At 45.8% G+C, this 21,048-nt stretch overlaps 1 protein-coding gene across 1 annotated transcript in view; it reads right to left on the bottom strand.

Moving 5' to 3' along the window:
* Positions 1-21,048, bottom strand: part of LOC127579785 (protein HID1) — a 135,830-nt gene that overhangs the window by 81,864 nt on the left and 32,918 nt on the right. Inside the window, exon 4 of the mRNA XM_052032713.1 lies at positions 6,050-6,163. Coding sequence (XP_051888673.1) covers positions 6,050-6,163 — 114 coding nt within the window. The remainder of the gene's footprint in view (positions 1-6,049; positions 6,164-21,048) is intronic.

Genomic DNA, 21,048 nt, shown 5'->3' with positions numbered 1-21,048 from the left:
GTCTCTGTGACCACGTTTCCCTCAAATGCTCCAGTTTCCTCACACATCCCAAAGACTAGTTGGCAAGTTAATTGGTCACTGTAAATTACCCTTGGGGTGGGTGGGAGAGAGATGAGTCAAGGTGGAGTTGATTGGCATATGAGAGAGAATAGGTTGCAGGGAAAGAAGTGGGGGAGTGGATTGATGGGATTGCTGAAAGGTGGCATAGATTGATGGGTTAATTGCCTTCTCATGCCACAAGACGACATATGGAAGTACGTTCGCCTTTATTGCAAGAGGATTTGAGTACAATGGTAGAGATGTTTAGCTCCAATGGAATAAGGATCTGAAGAGTCACATCTGGAATGCTGAATACAGGTCTGGCCTCCTACTTGTGATAGGAGTACAGTGAAGGGTTACCACATTGATTGCAGGGTTGATGGAACTGCCATACAAGGAGAAATTAAGCAGACAAAGTATGTGCTCGAGTATAAATGAATGAGAAGTGATCTCACTGGAATGTACAAAATTCTTGCAGGGTTAAAATAGGTGCTGATATTAAAATAGGTGGTGTTGTAGATAGTGTAGAAAGTTATGAAAAGTTACAGAGGGATCTTGATCAGCTGGGTATGTGGGCTGAGGATTAGCAAATGGCTTTCAACCCAGATAAATGTGAGGTATTGCATTTTGGAAGATCAAACCTGTACAGTGAATGGTAGGGCCCTGGAGAGTGTTATGGAACAGAGGGACCAATGAGTGCAAGTGCATAGTTCGCTGAAAGTGGTGTCACAGGTAGATAGAATGATGAAGGCGGCATTTTGTACACTGGCCTTCATCAGTCAGGGCATTGAGTATAGGAGTTGGGACATTATGTTGCAATTACATAAGATGTTGTTGAGGCCACACTTGGAGTACTGTGGACAGTTTTGGTCGCCCTGTTATAGGAAAGATGTTATTAAACTATAAGATGTGCAGAAAAGATTTACCAGGATGTTGCCTGGATCTGGGGGCCTGAGTTACAAGGAGAGGGTGCGTAGACTAGGACTTTATTCCCTGGAACGTAGGAGATTGCGGGGTGACCCAATAGAGGTGTATAAGATCATGAGGGTCATAGACAGGGTGAAAGCATAGAGTCTTTTTTCCCCAGAGATGGGAAGCTAAAAACAAGAGGGCATAGGCTTAAGATCAGAGGGGAGGAGATTTAAAAGGGACATCAGGGGCAGCTTCTTCACACAAAGGGTGGTGCGTATTTGGAATGAGCTGCCAGAAATAGTGGTTGAGGTGGCACATTAGCAACATTTAAGAGCCATCTGGATAAATCCGTGGATAGAAGTTTAGAGGGTTATGGGGCAAACACAGGCAGATGGGACAAACTTGCTGGGCAACACAGTCGGCATAGACCAGTTGGGATGAAGGGCCTGTTTCTGTGCTGTTTGACTGTGACTCTGTTACTTGAGGGGGCAGATGAAGAGTTGATGCTTTCCTGGGGAAGCATCATGAACCGGCATAGTCAAAGACCCCACCCACCTGGGACATTCTCTCTTCTCTCCTCTTCCATAGGTAGAAGATACAGGAGCCTGAGGGTACATACCACCAGGCTCAAGGACAGCTTCTACCCCACTGTGATAAGACTATTGAACGGTTCCCTTATACAATGAGATGGACTCTGACCTCACGATCTACCTTGTTGTGACCTTGCACCTTATTGCACTGCACTCTCTGTAGCTGTGACACTGTTATTGTTTTTACCTGTACTACCTCAATGCACTCTGTACTACCTCAATGTAACTGCACTGTGTAATGAATTGACCTGTACGATCAGTATGCAAGACAAGTTTTTCACTGTACCTCGGTACGAGTGACAATAATAAACCAATACTAAATACCAATACCCAAGGGTCACAGGCTCAATACAAAGCCTTGGGCTATTCACTCAGGGAGTGGTGAATGGTTGGCATTCTTTCCCCAAGAGTGCTGAGGAAGCTCAGTTGCTGAGTATATTCAAGGCAGAAATCCATTGATTTTTGGATATTGACGGAATCCACGGATAGGCAGTTGGTGCAAAAAAGTGGGGCTGGGGTGAAAGACTGGCCCGGATGTACTGAGCTGTGGAGGAGGTGCCAGGGGCCGAATGGCCTACTCAAAGGGCTATTTCAAAAGAATTGGGGGGGGGGGGTGGAGTGTTGTTTCTTTGTATTCTGCCTTTGTACTAAAATGATTAGTACTGATCAACTGGATTTACTCTGTTCACTGTGGGTAATTCTTGGTGCTGTTTTCAACACTCAGGTTGTTCAGAGGTGTGAAAATCTTTAAAGGATGAGGTATTTATGTGGTTTAGTTATTCAGAAATAGAAGCAGAAGAACTCCCCGGGAGACCAATATTATTGTTTCCAGTTGTTCAAAGGGCATTTAGAATCAAATGGCCTGAAGTTACCCAAAAGACACTAATGGGTTTACTTAACTGTCAGAGTGATTCAAACAGCAGGAGGCAGCAGAACCCAACACCACACTGAGCGAGAGCGAGCAGCAGTCAAGGTTTGTTGAAGAGAGAACCCAAACCCCAGCTGACCGGAGGATGGATCGTTTTTGATCCCAGACCCAACTCAAACAAAGACACTGGTTCAGGTCTGGAGCCAGACCCACATCAGCAGCCACAACCTGCATTTATATACCGCCTTCCAATAGAGGGGTGGGGGGGGGAACAAAGAGGGGCTAGGGATGGCGATGAGAGGAGGGGCAAGAAAGCTGATCATTGTGGAAGTGGTTAAAAATCTGAGGGGATTGGGGGGGGTGGGAGGAGGCTGGAATCAAGGGGGAACGAGTCTGGATCAGGGGAGGTCTGGGATTGGTGGGGGGTGTCTGAGATCGTCAATGACTGGAATCAACCACCTCCCCCTCCTCGACACCCTCTTCCAGGCTCTTTCCCCAAAGCCCCCACTCCCCTTCCTTCCATTCCCCCCACCGTCCCTCATCTAGTCTCACATTGAGGGAGGAGCTGAAGCCTCTGGACTGGTTGCCAGAGTGTGTGAGAGGGAGAACTGAAGAGTTGGTGGGGTCGGTGGACCCGCCAGCGGTCTCTCAGTGCTGGTGTACCAGTGGGGTTGTGTAAATGAAGGGTGCCTTTGGGAAATATCCAGCAGGAACTGCTGACTCTGCACAAACAGTTGCTGCTCTCTGCACCGACCTACACCTTGACCAAACCAGCAGCGTTTCCTTCCCCCCCCCCCCCATCCCCCCCCAGCAGTGCAGCTGTTGACTGTACCATCCAGAGTAGGAGAAAGCCACTTGGAGCACAACAACATAATGCAGCTGGGTCTGTGGCTGAGCCCAACAACATCCATAGTGTCATAACCGACTCAACGCCCAACATCAGAAGATGATTGTTCCCTTGTAACAATGGAGTACAATACAACGGGGCACAGAGCAGCCTCTTCACAGGACTGGGACACACACATTCCAGTGCATTTGGGAACAACACAGAACCAGTGCACAAAGGACAGTCATGGGCTGCACCAGTCATCACAGGTCGGTACAACAGTAACAGCAATGAAACTAAAGGCAGTGGACAGACCAGTTAAAGGGAGCTTTACTCTGCATCAAACCCATTTTTCTTCGGCTTTGCTCTTTCTCGAACCTATATTTTGTTGGCCTTTATCCCCTTTGACCATCTTCTTTTTAAAAATAACATTATTTACATACTTACAGCATTTTCAAATTAAAAATTATCACCCTTGTCTCGGATCCACTCCAGCCCCGAAGGTCCCTGCAAGTCCTAAAGGATTTCGGCAAGCCAGCGGACTCCGCATGTTCCCTCTCCAGGAACGACCAGCACAAACATTTCCTCTAGAGGGGGGCAGGCTGTCACCTCAGATGGAACCCACCTTAGCCAAGCCCAGGAACAAACCGATATGGCAGGTCCCCTGACTGACTCCCCACACTGGCTTCCCGAAGATGAGAAGCATGCAGCTGGAACGCCACCCCTCACACCTTATCCCAGGGTACTGCAGTCCAAAACTAGATGGCATAGGTTTAAGGTGGGAGGGGAAGATTTAAGGGGACCTGAGCGGAAAGTTTTTCCACACAGAGGGTGGTGGGTATATGGAACGAGCTGCCAGGGGAAGTGGTAGAGGCGGGTACAATTACAATCTTTAAAGGACATTTGTACAGGTACACAGACAGAAAAGGTTGAGTGCAATATGGGCCAAACACAGGCAAATGAGATTAGCGTAGATAGGCACTCTGGCCAGCATGGATGAGTTGGGCCTATGAATCTCGGACAGTGACTCTGCCATCCTGTCTGGGCTCCCTCAGACTCTTGCTCAGCCTCGGGACAGGTGGGTTCCCTGGGGTCAGGCCCAGGGTAAGCTCAGGCATGGCCTGGGTGTCCAGTGAATGTGCCTTGAAGGATTTTGCCCTCCTCTGCATCCTCCTCCCATCCAGAGAGTAACCCCCAACCTGTCACCTGTCGTCACCCTCAGCCCCAGCACCCACTACCTCAGGCATGGGGCGGAGGGGAGGGGGCAGCGAGGTGAGATTGGCGATGGGACAGAGAGGCGGGATTGGGGGAGGGGAGTGGATGGGGCAGCGAGGTGGGAGTGGCAGGGAAGGGGGGAGGAGAGGAGAGAGGGCATCGAGGTGGGATTGGCGGGCAATGAGGCGGGGATGGCGGGGCAGAGGGGAAGGGCAGCGAGGTGGGATGGTGGGCGGAGGGGAGGGAAAGGGGCAGCGAGGTAGGGTTGGTGGGGTAGAGGGGAGGGGGCAGTGAGGTGGGATTAGTAGGGCGGAGGGGAGGGGGAAGGGGCAGCAAGGTGGGGTTGGCGGGGTGGTGGTTGGGACAGTTCCGAACCTGCCCCACTTCCCGCAGGTGTAGCACTGCACTCCGTCTGAAGCCCAGAGGAATAGCTGGCAGCAGAAGGCGACTTGGTGGAGACCGCTCTCCCGAACACTGAGCGAGATCGGGTGATTCTGACACCACCACCCCCAGACAGTGCAGGTGGGGGAGGGGTAACGCATCGGACGTGGAGGGCAGGACATGACCTTAAGATATAGGAGCAGAATTGGGCCATTCAGCCCATCAATTCTGCTCTGCCATTCAATCTTGGCTGATATTTTTCATTGCCATTCTCCTGCCTTCTCCCCGTAACCTTTAACCCCCTAACCAATCTAAAACCTATCAATCTCTGCCTTAAATACACCCAATGACTTGGCCTCCACAGCAGTCTGTGGCAACGAATTCCACAGACTCACCACCCTCCGGCTGAAGGAATTCCACGGGAGAGTATGACTCACCAAATAGTGGCCTCCAGGAGGTCTACCTGCAGGAAGGATTCCCCCCTCAGCAGCCCATATAGTCAGAGCCAGGGACACCCCCCCCACTTGGTCTTTAGGGAAAAGACAGCCTTTCTGTTAATTAGAGGTGATGGCAGTGCCCAAGGGGCAGAAAACCTCAGCTGGTGCCTCAGTGTTGGGATGCACATCACTGAGGTGGGGTGGGGGGAAGATTGGTTTTATGATGTTCACCCCATTCTTTGGCATTAATAATTAAAAGGTGACAATGTCAAAGGAGCACGTGCAGCTGCGTAACTGCAAGTGAGCCTTGCCACCAGCAATGACTGTCACGGTGTCTCCAACCCATGTTCTCCCTGGGAGTGTATCACAGGATTGTGTAGAGGGAGGGTTACTGTGTCCAGCCCATGCTCTCCCTGGGAGTGTATCACAAGACTGTGTAGAGGGAGGGTTACTGTGACCAGCCCATGCTCTCCCTGAGAGCGGATCACAGGATTGTGGAGAGGGAGGGTTACTGTGTCCAGCCCATGCTCTCCCTGGGAGCGTATCACAGGGGTACCAATAATATGTCCTACCCTGGGAGCGTATCATAGGACAGTGCCAGGGGATCGTTGCACTGTATCCAATCTTTTTTCCCCTTTAGCCACGCTGACCCTGCCCTGAAAGATTTGGGGCTGACACAAGATGCCCAAAATGCAAAATGTCTTATCCTTCTTTTCTCAACTTGCCAAACACAAAAATGATTCTGACCAGAAAGCAGCTGGAAGCTTCAGGAGAGACATACCGGCCCAGGCTTCCTGTGACTCTGGACGGTGAAATCAGGACAGAAGAGCAGGTCAGCGATAGCGAGCAACAGCGACTCAGCCAGAGGTCGAGCATTCTCATCATCTTCGCAGGCCTGAATGTGCAAAGAGAAAAACAGTCGTCAGCAAAGGCAGCTAAACCCGACCCCACCTGAGACAAACAGCTGCCCACACTGGAAATTCTCCCGAATGAAGGAAAAGTAACAGGATTACTTGACTGTTCTGCACACGTGGCAACAGTGTGAATGTGTTTAGATGGCCCGATATGAAGGTGCTCAGGGAACACTTCCTCTTCCAGTGTTGGAGTATTTCCAACACTGGTTTTATTTCAGATTTCCAGTATCCACTGTTTTTGCTTCTCTTTTGCTCCCTTTCGATTTCACAAAGCAAGTTCTGTGCAACATTAGCTGCTCTCAGTCGTGATACCTGCTGCTCTCGGTCAGACCACTGGTCGTGATACTGCTGCTCCAGGCAAGGGTGAATCTTTGATCAGTGAAGTCTGTGTACAACCAGCTTATCATGACCACCATAAAACTGGCGTCATTTCCGCTGCGGTGGTCTGCCCTTTCTAACGCTTGCAATGTATTCACGCACCCCTTTCTCTCAGCTCCCATCCGCCTTACTTTCCCCTTCCAACCCTTTGCTCTCTCTTTGACACCTGCCCTGGGAGTTTCCTCCTTCCAGGTTACTCCCTGCCCTCAATCAACTCCCTCCTCAGGTCTGTTCCTTTATGAGCTTTCCCCCTCACACCTTACCACTTTTAAGTCCCAGCAACCCATGTTGGCCTACACTGCACTCCACAGGCCAGGGCTGCCAGTGGATTACTGCAGCTGGAATAGTACAGACACCTGGTTAATTCCCCACTGTAAGTTGGCCCTTGTGTGTAGGTGAGGGGTAGAATCTGGGGGGAGTTGCTGGGAACGTGAGGAGAATAAACTGGGCTACTGAGACAATTACAAGGGAATGGGATTGCTTGGCCTGCCGGCATTAACTCGATGGGCCGAAATGACCTCCTTCTGTGCCTTAAAGAAATATGGCAAAATACGAAAAAACCTGGAATGTATGACTGAACCTGAAAATCACCTCATTGACTGTAAGATGTTCTAAATATCCTAAGCATGTGAAGGATGCAATAGAAATGCAGGTTTCTTCAATCATGAGAGCATACCAGACACCCTCCACCCAATTCTTACTTGGTGTTCAGGCAGAGGTCAAAGACAACCCTTGAGTTGTTCTGCCTTCAGCTACGTGGAGCTACAGGCAAGTGGTCACTCAGAACCAGTGTGTGCGCAGTGTAATGTGAAATGGCCAACCTTATGTGAAAAGTGTGAAGATCGCTCTGTGATTTGGGGACACCTTTATTCTGAGTGTTGTCCTCTGTGAAGGCCCAGGGACAGAGCATTGTTACAATTTGGGAAACCTTTAGCCTAAATCGAGCTGGAACTCTTGGAGAGAGATTCACAATACTTTCTGAGACACACAGGATGGATCTTGTGTTTCAGGGCACCCATTGACAGGTTCTCCTTGTGTTTTTGTGGGACCCTTTTAAGGGATCACCTTGTGATCTGGGGACCTACCTAAAGGTTCTCCTCGTGTTTTGGGGGATCCATTGATGGGATTACCCCATGTTTTGGGGACTATTGCTAAGTATCTCCCCATATTTTGGGGAACTACTAACAGGATGACCCTGTGCTTTGGGGATCCATCGACAGGATCACCCTGTGTTTTGGTGTAGGGGATTTCTGTGTTTTAGTGGACCTATGAATATTAACACTGAATTTTGAGGGATGGGATCTCCATATTTTGAGGGACCCTTGGAAGATCTCCCCATATTTGGAGGGAGAGTGGCATTTAGGTATCAAAAAAACAAATGGTTGGAGGAATTCAGCGTGTCCATAGAGGGAATGAACAGTTAATGTTTTGAGCCGAGACTGTTAACCTGGACTATATTGTCTCATCAAGACATGGAGGCTTTGGAGAGAGTGCAAAAGAGGTTCACCAGAATGTTGCTTGGATTAGAGAGTATTAGCTATAAGGAGAGGTTGGACAAACATGGATTGTTTTCTCTGGAGCAGCAGAAATTGAGGGGAGACCTGATAGAAGTTTATAAAATTATGAGAGGCATAGGTAGACAGTCAGAATGTTTTTCCCAGGATGGTAATGTCAAATTGTAGACGGCATAGCTTTAAGGTGAGAGAGAGAGCTTTAAAGGAGATTTATGAGGTAAGTTTTTTTTACACAGAGTGGTAGGTGCCTGGAACGTGCCACCGGGGAGGTGGCAGAAGTAGGTATGCTAGCAACATTTAAGAGGCATTCAGACAGACACAGGAACAGGCAGGGAAACATTCTATCCACCTCCTGCACAATCACATGCCCAGAGCTGAACAACATAAGGCATCATAATTTTCTTCCTGTTTAGGACTGTCACAAGGAACCACATCAGACTGCACCGGACTGTCGGTCTTGGCTAATTCTTTAGCTCTAGCTCGAGTCACCGCACATGATGGGTAAACATCTGGATCATTCTCAGACTCATCAATCCTTGGTTGGGTCGTTAACTGTACCACAGGAACAATTTCTCCATCTGCAAGGTCATTTCCCAATAACAAAGAAACTCCTTCCACTGGCAACCTAGGTCTTATCCCTATCTCGACTGGTCCTTCTACGAACTTTGACTTTAAAATCACCCTGTGTAAAGGGACAGATATGGTGTCATCTGTAACGCCTCGTATTAGATTTACCTTACCAGTGTCACTTTCTTTACCAAAATTTAAAACACTGTCCAGCAAGAGAGATTGGCAAGCCCCAGTATCTCTAAGAATTTTCACTGGCACCTGGGGTGACCCATCATTCAGTGAAACAAAACCCTCTGATACATAAGAACAGAATTCCTTTCTCACCTCCTCCAACTTTTCAGCTTTTACCTCTTGCAAGGCCTGATCTTTAACAGCATCTCCTAAACCTTTTTGATTTTTAATTGCCTGAAAGCAAGCATTGGGCACAGCTTCCTTCCTTTTCTTCAAAAGGGCACAATTAGCTATCACATGGCCAGGTTTCTTACAGTAATAACAAGTACGCTCAACAGGTTTCTCCAGCCCTGGCTTCTTTTCATCCTTTCCTTTTTGATTACCTCCCAATTTAATCTCCGGTTTACCTGGATTGTCCTTGTAACTCTTTTAAAAGGTTTTAGGTTGTCCCCATTTGGATTTATGGGTTAAAGCATAATCATCTGCCAACCTAGCAGTTTCTTCTAAAGTTTCCACTCCCTTTTCATTTAAATATGTTGTTAATTTAGCTGGAACACATCTTTTAAAGTCTTCCACTAACATCAATTCTTTCAATTTATCAAAATCCCCATCTACATTTTTAGCCATGTACCATCGTTCAAAACATATTCTCTTTCCATTGGCAAATTCCATATAAGTCTGATCTGCAGATTTCCTCAAGTCTCTGAATTTCTGTCTGTAAGCTTCAGGTACCAATTCATAGGCCTTCAATATAGCTTGTTTTACCTTGGTATAATCAGCTGCATCCTCAACAGACAAAGCAGAATAAGCTTTTTGAGCTTTACCTTTAATCACACTCTGTACCATAAGAGCCCATCCTTTCCTTGGCCAGTTTGAACTCACAGCAACCTTTTCAAAATGTTGGAAATACTGATCAACCTGATCTTCCTCAAAAGGAGGGACTAATCGAACCTCCCTGCTGGCTGAAAAACCATCATCAGAATCAGATTCCACACTCTTTTGCATCATTTGTAAATCATGCTGCCTCTGTTTCTCCTTCTCCTCACTATCCAGCTCCATCCTCTTCAATTCCATCTCATAATAAGGTTTAGCTTTGTAGCAATCTTTATCCTTTGGTAATGGACCAACACAGTCCACAATCACCTTCGAAAAGGGTTCACCAAAAGCAGGAATTGGTTTCAAAGGAGCCACAGGGGGTTTTTGATTTGGTTTACCTACCATCTGACATGTGTGACAGGTTCGACAAAACATCACCACATCTTTTCTCAAACCAGGCCAATAGAATTGTTTCAAGATCTTCCCTACAGTTTTGTCCCAACTGTGTCCCAACTGCTCCACGTAACTGTATCATAACCTTCCTGCTCTTGTACTCAGTGTCCAGGCTAATGAGGCAAGTATCCTATATGCCTTCCTCACCACCTTATCCACCTGCCTCAGGGATTCTTGAACTAGCCCAGCAAGGTCCCTGTGTTCCTCAATATCTCCTAGCATCTAACCATTCTTTATATAGGTCCTTCCCTAATAGTAATTGCTCAGTAATTATCCTCCCAAAATACATTACATTTTTCGGATTAAATTCTATCTGCCATTGCCCTACACATTTTACCAACTCATCAATATCTTTCTGTGGCCTGAGATTTCCCTCCTCACTACTACCATTGTTTTTTGTGTCACCTGCAGACCGACTTCTCCACCCTTAAGTCCACTAAAGGCATCCAATACTTCTTCCTTTTCAGTTTATTCTAGAGTTTCCCTGTCCCCTACCTAAATTCTCCAACTACAGTGCTCTTCTCCATAGTGAAGACAGGGAAGGAGTGCTTGTCTAAAACCTCACTGATGTTCTCTGGCTCCAGACACACATCGCTCCTTTGATCCCCAATGGCCCACTCTTGTCCTGGTTACCCCACCCCTTGCTCATAATATGCTTATAAAATGTTTGGGGATTTTTCCTTAATCTTGACAACAAGAAATACTTCGTGGTCCCTTCTTACTCTCTTAATTATTTTTGTAAGCATTCAAAGACACTTTCTGAACTCCTGAAGGACCTCTCCAGTTCTCAGTTCTACATACCTGTCCTTTTCAAACACTAATTTATCTGCAATCTTCTTCCTGCACTTCCAGTCTGTTATCAGATGATCTGTAAACCATGACTATTAGTGTAATTGACCCTTTTATTATCTCATGTCTACGTCCAGATGGCTTCTGTTTTTGTCATCCTTACAATAGTGTTGCGTTTTGACTGCCTTACGTTATCCCAGGTAAGTGGCATAACTTGGGATACCCTTTTAACCTTGTCTGTCTTTGATTCCTAGACAGATGGTATTGTAACAGTGTCACAGTAATAGTCAGTGTGCCTGGATCCCCCCAATACATAGCTTCAGTTCGATCGTTTTATCACAGGTATTGTGCATGGCTGTAGATGCATTTAACTCTTTTTAATAGAATTTTTGAAACTTTATGGTTAAACACATTTTTAGACTCTATTAACTCTGCTCATTCCCTGCTGTCAGTGTCCTTTTGCACTCTCTTTGCTTGTTTGATTTATATTTGACCTGCTTACAGTTCTGAGCAGCAAAATGGCAGAGAATGCAACATGGGTGACATGGCAAAATGGTAAAAGCTAGCTGGTTTCAAGATAAAACAGAGAGAGAGGAGAAGTGAAGGGTTGGTGTTCACAGTGGAATAAGCCACTGGACACTGGATCTCAGGTTGGCAAAGCCTGCAGAGAAGCAAACCAAGAGATGGGGCACACTCATGGAGGGAAAAAGTTGAGAGTGGGGAAACTCTGGTAAACCTGGATCGAAACTTGCTTCGACTGCTTTTGGGATGCTGTGTACAATTCTGGCTGCAATATTATAACAAGAATCCTGTGGCAATGAAGAGGGTGCAGGGACGATTTAAAAGGTTGATAACAGAAATTTGAGCGTAAACATATTGGAAAAGGAAGAACAATCTTGGTCTCCTTCTCTTGAAAATGAAGACTACAGTGTGACCTAATGGAGGTCAGAGGTCTTATAAAGGATGGAAAGTTTGATTTGACTAGATACAGAAAAAATCTTTCCACGTGGGGAAGAGCATAACTAGAGGGTGTTAATATAAGATAGTTCCCAGGAATCTAATAAGGAATTGGAAAGAAGCATCTTGATTCAAAGAGTGGCGAGAACGTGAAACTCAGTTGTACAGGGAGTGGTCAAGGCAAATACTGTAGATGTACTTGGTCAGGCATGTTAAAGAGCAGGGAACAGAGAGTAAGCTGACAGAGGAAATGTGGTAGGAACACCATATGTCTGCTTGAGCTGAATGGTCTGTCTCTGTACCTTATGTCCTAGCCATTTCTAACTAAAACTGAAGTCAATGGAAGCCAGGAAGTAGACTCCAGAGATACAAGGAAGGTATCCCTGAGAGACTGCTGCTGCCAAGTACATCTCAGCTTTAGCACTTGGCTGCTGTAGTTTCTCAGGGATCCTTTGGGCCAAAATATGTAGACCATGACCACATCTAAAGTGAGGACTGGCATTCAAAGGCACTTCAACCATCCTGGGGATGACTACTGATTACAAACTTCACCAGACCAGCCACAGAAATATAATGAATATGAGAAACTGATCAGAGACCTCCTGACTTCTGACCCTCACTGACAAATCACAAACTGGAATTATTTCAAACTTGTCTGATAAATGCAGAAAAAAAACAAAAAGTTAATATTGAGGAAAAAGAAATCAGCTTATTTGGTTGGTATCCCATGAGCCACACCAGACACTAACGGCCTCCTCCCGCACCACACTTGCCACACGTACTGTTTACGAGGTACAACTCTCACCAGCATCGCCAAAACCCAGGATCTTGACCACTTCAAAAGACAAGTGCAGCAATGCCATGTGAACTCTGCCATTGGTCATTTCCCCTTCAGGTCAGCTTGGAAGTATATTGCAATGCTTCATCACTGCATGAGAGCACTGGAATCCAAGTGCATTGCTGGAGCACTTCCAGCACTGCAATGATTTGAGGCTGAGGGTCAGTGCTACCACCTCCAGGGTAACTAGCCATTAAAATGCTAATCTTTCTAATAAAGTCTGCATCCTGAGACTGAATAAATATAAAGGTACATAAAGCAAGATCAAAAACCAGGAAGTTAAGCAGAACCTAGTCCAGTCCCAGCTAAGCATTATATCCAATTCCTGGCACCGCACATTGAGGTTACAGAGGCTTTGCAGAGAGGATGGAGCAGAAAAACCCAAATAGTTTCAAGAAACAGGGTTTATAATCATGCAGGCACACCGAGAAACTGATGTTTTCCTGAGAGGGAGGAGACCTTGTGAAGGTGTTTAAACTTATTGTTTGGATAAACTGGATACTGTTTTCATTAACCAAAGAATTTACAACTTCAGGGCACAGATTTCAAGTAACTGGCAAAAGAACTCGAGGTGGCAGAAGCAAGAACTGTTTTTCCTGTCATTGCAATAAACTGCCCAAGTGTGTGATTGATTTAGTTGCAGCTTTCAAAAGGGAATTTTATAACTAGTTGGAGAGGAGAATATGGGAAAAGTGCAGGCACTGGGACTTACTGGATAAAGGGCTAACATAGATTTGATGAGCCAAAGGCCTCCCACTGCCCTTTGGCCCACAATGTTGTGCTGAACTAATTAAACCTATGACTCCTAATTAATCTAATCCTTCTTCCCCACATATTCCCTCCTTCCTCTGCATATTCATGTGCCTATCTAAGAGACACTTAAACATTCCCATCACCTCCACCACCACCCCTGGCACGGCATTCCAGACACCCACCACTCTCTGTATAAAAGATTTGTACTTATCCCTTACACCTTAAATACATGCGCTCCAGTATTAGACATTTCAATCCTGGGAAAAAGATACCGGCTGTCTACTCTGCCTTGCATAAGTCTATAAACTTCTACCAGGTCTCCCCTCAGCCTCCGCTGCTCCAGAGAAAACAGCCCTGGCTTGTCCAACCTCTCCTCATTGCACATGTCCTCCAAACCAGACAGCATCCTCGTAAACCTCCTCTGCACCCTCTCCAAAGCCTCTACATTCTTCCTATAATGAAGTGACCAGAACTGAACGCGATACTCTAAATATGGTCTAACCAGAGTTTTATAAAGCTGTAACATAACTTCCTGTCTCTTGAACTCAGTGCATTGACTAATAAAGACAAGCATGCCATTAGCCTTCTTTACCACCCTATCAATCTGTGCAGTCACTTTTAGGAAGCCATGTACCTGGACCCCAGGATCCCTCTGTTCATCAGTGCTGTTAAGGATCCTGCCATTAACTGTGTGCTGTCCCTTTATGTTGGATCTCCCAAAGTGCAACACCTCACACTCGCCCAGATTAAACCCCATCTGCCACTTCTCCACCACCCATATCTGCCACTGATCTGTATCCTTTGGCAATCTTTTATGTAATCCACATCATCACCAATCTTTGTGTCATCTGCAAACTTACTTACCCACCCTATGACATTTTCATCCAACTCATTTATTTATTTATTTATTTATTTATTTATAAGAAGTCCCAGCACAGATCACTGTGGAACACCACTAGTCACAGACCTCCATCCAGAATAAGACCCATCCGCCACTACCTCTGACTGCTACGGACAAGCCAATTTTGGATCCAATCAGCCAAGTCACCATGGATACGATGCATCCTAATTTTCTGGATGAGCCTCCCACGCAGGACTTTGTCAAACAACTTACTAGAATCCATGTAGACAACATCCACAGCTCTACCTTCAATCACCTTCACCACCTCCTCAAAAACTCGTATTAGTCAGACGTGGCCTTTCCCGCACAAAGCCAGGCTGACTGTCCCCAATTAGATCATACATCTCCAAATGCCCATATATCCTATCCCTAAGAATTCTCTCCATTACTTTGCCCTACCACTGACGTGACTCTCACCAGCCTATAATTTCCAGGATTATCCCCATTTCCCTTCTTGAACAAAGGACAACATTAGCTACCCGCCAGTCCTCCAGCACCACACCTATGGCTAGCAGACACAAAAATCTTCAACAAGGCCCCAGCAATCTCATCTCTTACCTCTCTCAATAACCTGGGGTATATCCCATCAGGCCCTGGGGTCTAATTCACCTCAATGTTTTTCAAGAGACCTAACACTACCTCGTCATAATCTCAAAATACCCAAGCATATTAGCACACTCCACACTGATCTCACTATCCTCTGCATTCGTCTCCTCTGTAAATACTGACACAAAGTACTCATTTAGGACCTCGCCCACATCCTCCACCTCTAAGCATATGTTCCCTCCTTTATCCTTGAGTGGTCCTACCCTCTCCCTTGTTATCCTTTTGCTTTTGATGTACGTGTAGAATGCCCTGGGATTCTCTTTAATGCTACTCGGTAGGACTTTTCATGAAATCTTCTTACTCTTCTAAGTCCCTTCTTGAGTTCCCCTCTAGCTCCTTTATAGTCCTCAAGTGCCCTGTTCCATTCCAGCTTCCTGAGCCTTACATATGATCCCTTCTTCTCCTTGACTAAATTAACTACCTCTCTCGTCATTCCAAGCTTCCTGTACCTTGCCATCCTTGTCCTTTCCCCTTTCTGGAACAAACTAGTCCTGAACTCTGTGCAGCTGGTCTTTAAACAACCTCCACGTGTCACATGTGGATTTGCCCAAAAACAACTCTTCTCAATTACCTCTCCCTAGATCCTGTCTGATGCCCTCATAATTTGCCCTCCCCCAATGTAATGCTTTCCTGTAAGGTCCATTCTTACAGCCATCTTAAAGCTTCAGGAGTTGTGATCACCTTTTCCCAGATGATCAACCACTGAAAGGTCAGTCACCTGGACAAGCTCATTCCCCAGTACAAGATCCAGGATAGCCTCCCCTCTAGTTGGACTATGCACTTACTGCTTCAGGAATGCCTCTTGGACATACCTAACAAATTCTAACCCTACAAATTCTGCTCTACAATCCTATTAGGACATTTTACAATCCTATTATCTTTGTCAAAGCTGTAGGTTTTTATGATGCCATTTCAAGGAAGATGGAGACCATGGAGAGGAAACGCTCAGAGCTAATTGTATTTACAGTATCCTGAGTGAGTTTTAATCATAGCTGCTGAAACAAAAAGACTGCTTCGGAACTGGCAAGAGGCACACCTTGAGGGAAACAGGCCTCACCTTGGATCAAAGTCAAAGAAAGGCACACATGGTTCTGACCTAACCAGTACAATCCTGGGTGACAGAGGTTTAAAAGGAAGCTTCCATTTTTAAGTCTCTCCCTTACTCCATATTTTTCAGCTTCAAATATTTTGTGCCAACATCCCACTCCTGGTGCTTTAAGAACTTCTCAGTAATATGCTTAGAGTGTAAACGGGAAAGCAAAGCTACATTGCAAATTAACTAACACCACACTGAAACAATCTGCTTGGCCTAAGCAATGAAACTAATTCAAATGCTGACACACAAGCAGCAGCACTCCTTCCCTCTCTATGCCAAAGCAAAATAGATTCTCCCCATATTCCCATAACTCCCCCCACCCCCCAAATTCTCCAATGCCCCAAGTGTAAGTAAAATTTACAGCAGCAAATCAACCAACCAACTTGGACACCTTTGGGATGTGGAAGGAAACTAGAGCACACAGAGGAAACTCAGAGGGAGAACATGCAAACGCCACAGAGCCAGCACCAAAGGTCAGGATGTAACCCATGTCACTAGAGCTGTCAGGCAGCAGCCCCACTAGCTGTACCACTGCCTTGAAGTCAGTGCAGTGTAGATTCACTTGGTTGATTCTGGGGATTAACAGTTTGTGAGGAGACATTTAAACTGTCTTATTACTCACTGGAGTTTGGAGAATGAGGGTGTTACCTGGGTTTGCTCTAGCTGGTTGGTCTAGCACTAGGAAACAGTGCCTCAGGGTGAAGTACTCGCTGTTTGATGAAAGGAGAATTTTTTTATGCGGGGGCAATAAGCCTTTTAAAATTTCAGAAAACAAATAAAACTACAGATGCTGGAATCTGAAACAAACTGAAATGCTGGAAGAACTCAGCCAGTCAAGCAGCATCTGTGGAAAGGAAAACTAGTCAATGTTTGAGGTCAAGGAACCTTCCTGAGAACTGCAGCTAACTGCTTTCCCTTTCCACAGATGCTGCTTGACTGGCCGAGTTCTTCCTGCATTTCTGTTTTCTTTTCTTTTAACATTTTCACCTCAAGACTGTGTGGCTAAGCACAGCTCCAATGCCATATGCAAATTTGCCAACAACACCACTGTCGTTGGACAAATCACACGTGATGAGGAGTCAGTTTACTGGACTTGTCACCGAACACGCTAATGAAGTTCTACAGATGTTGAAAGTATCCTGACTGGTTGCATCAAGGTCTGGTACGGCAAATTGAATGCACAAGAATGCAAGAAGCTGCAGAGAGTAGTGGACTCAGCCCAATACATCACAGGTACATCCCTCCCCACCAGTGGTAGAGTCTACAGGAAGCACTGCCTCAAGGAGGCAACATCTATCAAAGATCCCCACCATCCCATCTTCTCGCAGCTCCCATCGGGCGGAAGGTACAGAAGCCTGAAGTCCCACACCACCAGGTTCAAGAACAGCTACTTCCCATCAACCAACCAGCACAACCCTAGTCACTACAGTTTAGCAATGCTATGACCACTTTGATCACTTTGCACTAAAATGGACTTTGTTTTTGTTCCAATTGTGTTCCTTCCTGTAAAAATTTTGTTCAATTTATATTGATGTTTTTCCTGTGAATGCTGCTTGTATGATGCCACGTGCCTGTGGTGCTGCTGCAAGTAAGTTTTTCGTTGCACCTGTGCACACATGTGCTGGTGTATGTGTGACAATAAACTCAACTTTCACTTTCAGCTCTGGAGCACAAACAAGGCTGAGATCAATAGATTTTCAAATCAAAAGCAGAAAGGGAATAGGATTAATAATGCTTAGTAAACTGTCAAGCCATGTAATGGTAGAACCATCTACAAGTTTACAGATGATACCACCATAGTGGGCCATATCTCAAATAATGACGAGTCGGAGTACAGGAAGGAGATAGAGAGCCTTGTGACATAGTGGCATGACAACAACCTTTCCCTCAATGTCAGCAAAACAAAAGAGCTAGTCATAGACTTCAGGAAGGAGGAGGTGCACATGTCTACATCAACGGTGCTGAGGTCGAGAGGGTTGAGATCTTCAAGTTCCAACGACTGAACATCATCAATAGCCTGTCCTGATCCAACCACGTAAAAGCCATGGCCAAAAAAGTTCACTAGCACCTCTACTTCCTCGGGAGGCTAAAGAAATTTGGCAAGTCCCCCTTGACACTCACCAACTTTTATCGATTCACCATAGAAAGCATGCTATCTGGATGCATCACGGCTTGGTACGGCAACTGCTTTGCCTAGGACTGCTAGAAACTGCAGAAAGTTGTGGACACAGCCCAGCATATCACGGAAACCAGCCTCCCCTCTCTGGACCCTGTCTATACTTCTCGCTGCCTCAGTAAAGCAGCCAGCATAATCAAAGACACAACCCACCTAGGACATTCTCCGTTCTCCCCTCTCCCATCAGACAAAATATACAAAAGCCTGAAAACACCTACCACCAGGCTCTATCCTGCTGTTAAAAGATTATTGAACAGTTCCCTAGTATGATAAAATGGACTCTTGACCCCACAATCTACCTCGTTATGACCTTGCACTTTATGGTTTACCTGCACTGCACTTTCTCTGTAGCTGTGACACTTTATTCTACATTCTGTATTGTTTTACCTTATACTATCTCAATGCACTGTGTAATGAATTGATCTGTACGAACGGTATGCAAGACAAGTTTTTCACTGTAGCTCAGTGCAAATGACAATAATAAACCAATTCCAAGGTAGCTGAATCCTCAACGCACAAACTGGGAGCAGAAGGCACCTCAGCACCTCCAGTCTGCTGCAGCATTTATGCAGATCTGATTGTTAACTCTGTATTCCCGTCTCTTTGTGATAACCTTTCACCCCCAAATTATGTGTCCATCTGCCACTCTTTTTAAAATAATCAAAGACTTTGCTTCTCCCGCTTTTTGAAGAAGAGAGTTCCAAAGATTCACAACCCTCAGAGAAAAATACTTAATCTCTTTTCTGTTTTTAAGAAGTTACCACCCAATTTTTAAACAGTTAAACTCGTTCTAGATTTTCCCACAAGGGGAAACACTGTCTCCATAGTCCACCCAGTCACTACTCTTCCACACCTTATACCTTTCAATCACGTTTCCTCTCATTCTTCTAACTCCAGTGGATACAAACCGAGTGTGTCCAACCTTCCCTCATGTAACAACTTGCCCATTCCAGGTACTAGACTAGAGAATCATAGAGTTATACAACATGGAACAGGCCCTTCGGCCCAACTCATCCATGCCGACCATGGTGCCTACCTGAGCTAGTCCTACTTGCCTGTGTTTGGCCCACATCCCACTAAACCTTTCCTATCCATGTACCTGTCCAAGTGTCTTTCAAATGAAGTAACGGTACCCACCTCTACCACTTCCTCAAGCTTCCAATGCATTACATCCTTCCTTAAATAAGGAGACCAATGTGGACCAGTGTGGTGTCACTAATGCCCCACAGAACTAGAGCAAAACCTCCCTACTTTTGTATTCAATTATCAGCACAATGAACAATACCATTCTGTAACCTTTCCTAATTACTTGGAGTATCTGCATGTTGGTCTTTTGCGAAGGATGCACAAGGATACCCAGATCCCTTTGCAATCTCCCACCGTTTAGGCTGGGGAAATAGTTATGGCGAACAAGGACACAGCACAGAAGATAAACACATTTTATTTCAGACTTTTAGGCAGAAGATGCTATAAACATCTCATTAATACTGAATAATGCCAGGGAGGAATTAAATACGATCACCCTCATCATCACAATCACAAGAGGAATAGTAGCAGGCAAACGAAGAGGCTTTGAGTCCTCTGGCTCAGATGGCTTGCATCCTGGGATCCTAAAAGAAATGGCTGCTGAGATAGTGGATGCTTTGCTCATAATCAGAGAGTTGTACAGCACAGAAACAGGACCTTTGGCTCACCATGGCAGCAATTAAGTACCATCGATACTGCCTTGGTGATTCAAGTGCTCATCCAGATAATGCTTAAATGTCGTGAGGGTACCTGCCTCTACCATCTCCTCAGGTAGTGCGTTCCAGATTGCAGCTGTGGGTGAAAGAATGTTTCCTCAAATCACCTCTAACCCTCTTACTCCCTGCCCTAAACCTCACCCCCAGCCTATGCTCCCTGGTTTTAGGCATCTCTGCCACAGAGAAACATTTGCTATTATCCACCCTCCATAATTTAGTATCTCTGTCAGGTCCCCTTCAGCCTCCTCTGCTCCAAGGGAAACAAACCCAACCCATACCACTCCATCCAGGTAACATCCTGGTAAATCTCCTCTGCATCCTCACCACTGCAATCATACTCTTCCTATAGCATGGCAACCAGAACTGCACACAACACTCCAGCTGTGGCCTAACCAACGTTTTACAATATTTTTTTTAAAGAGTTAGCAGGAATTCAGGAACAGCATGTTCCAGTAAGGACAAAAGGAAAAGATGGCAAGATTAGGGAACCTTGGACGACGATTCATGGTTTGATCAGGGAACAAAAAGGAAGCACATGACAGGTATCGGCAACTGGGATTGAGGGAATCCCTCGAGGAATACAGAGGGTGTAGGACAGTAGTTAAGAAAGAAATTAAGAGGGCAAAAAGCGGCCATGAAGTATCCTTGGCAAGTAAGATTTAGAAGAATCCCAGATCATTCTATATTAGTAGCAAGATGGTATCTGGGGAAGGAGTGGGTCCCTTAGGGACCAAAGGGGGAATCTGTGTGTGGAGCCAGGGGATGCAGATGAGATCCTAAATGAATACTTCTTGTCTGTATTCACCAAGGAGAAGGACGTTGAGGATAGTCAGCTCAAAGAGGGATATGTTGATCATCTGGATCAGGTACATATTAAGAAGGTCGAGGTGTTAAACATCTAGAAACACAGAAGGATGGATAAATCCCCAGAGCCAGATGAAATCAATCCCAGAATGCTTGGGGAAGCAGAGGAGGAGATTGCTGGGGTCCTGACAAAGATTTTGGCATCTTCATTAGCCACAGGCACGGCACCGGGGATAAGCCAGGTATCTACAGGTGGTGGGGAAATTACTGGAGGAAGTTCTAAGGGACAGGATTTATGTTCA

The sequence above is a fragment of the Pristis pectinata genome, chromosome 18 (assembly GCF_009764475.1).
Source record: "Pristis pectinata isolate sPriPec2 chromosome 18, sPriPec2.1.pri, whole genome shotgun sequence".
Taxonomy (NCBI): Eukaryota; Metazoa; Chordata; class Chondrichthyes; order Rhinopristiformes; family Pristidae; genus Pristis; species Pristis pectinata.
This window is presented reverse-complemented; position numbering and strand designations above follow the sequence as displayed.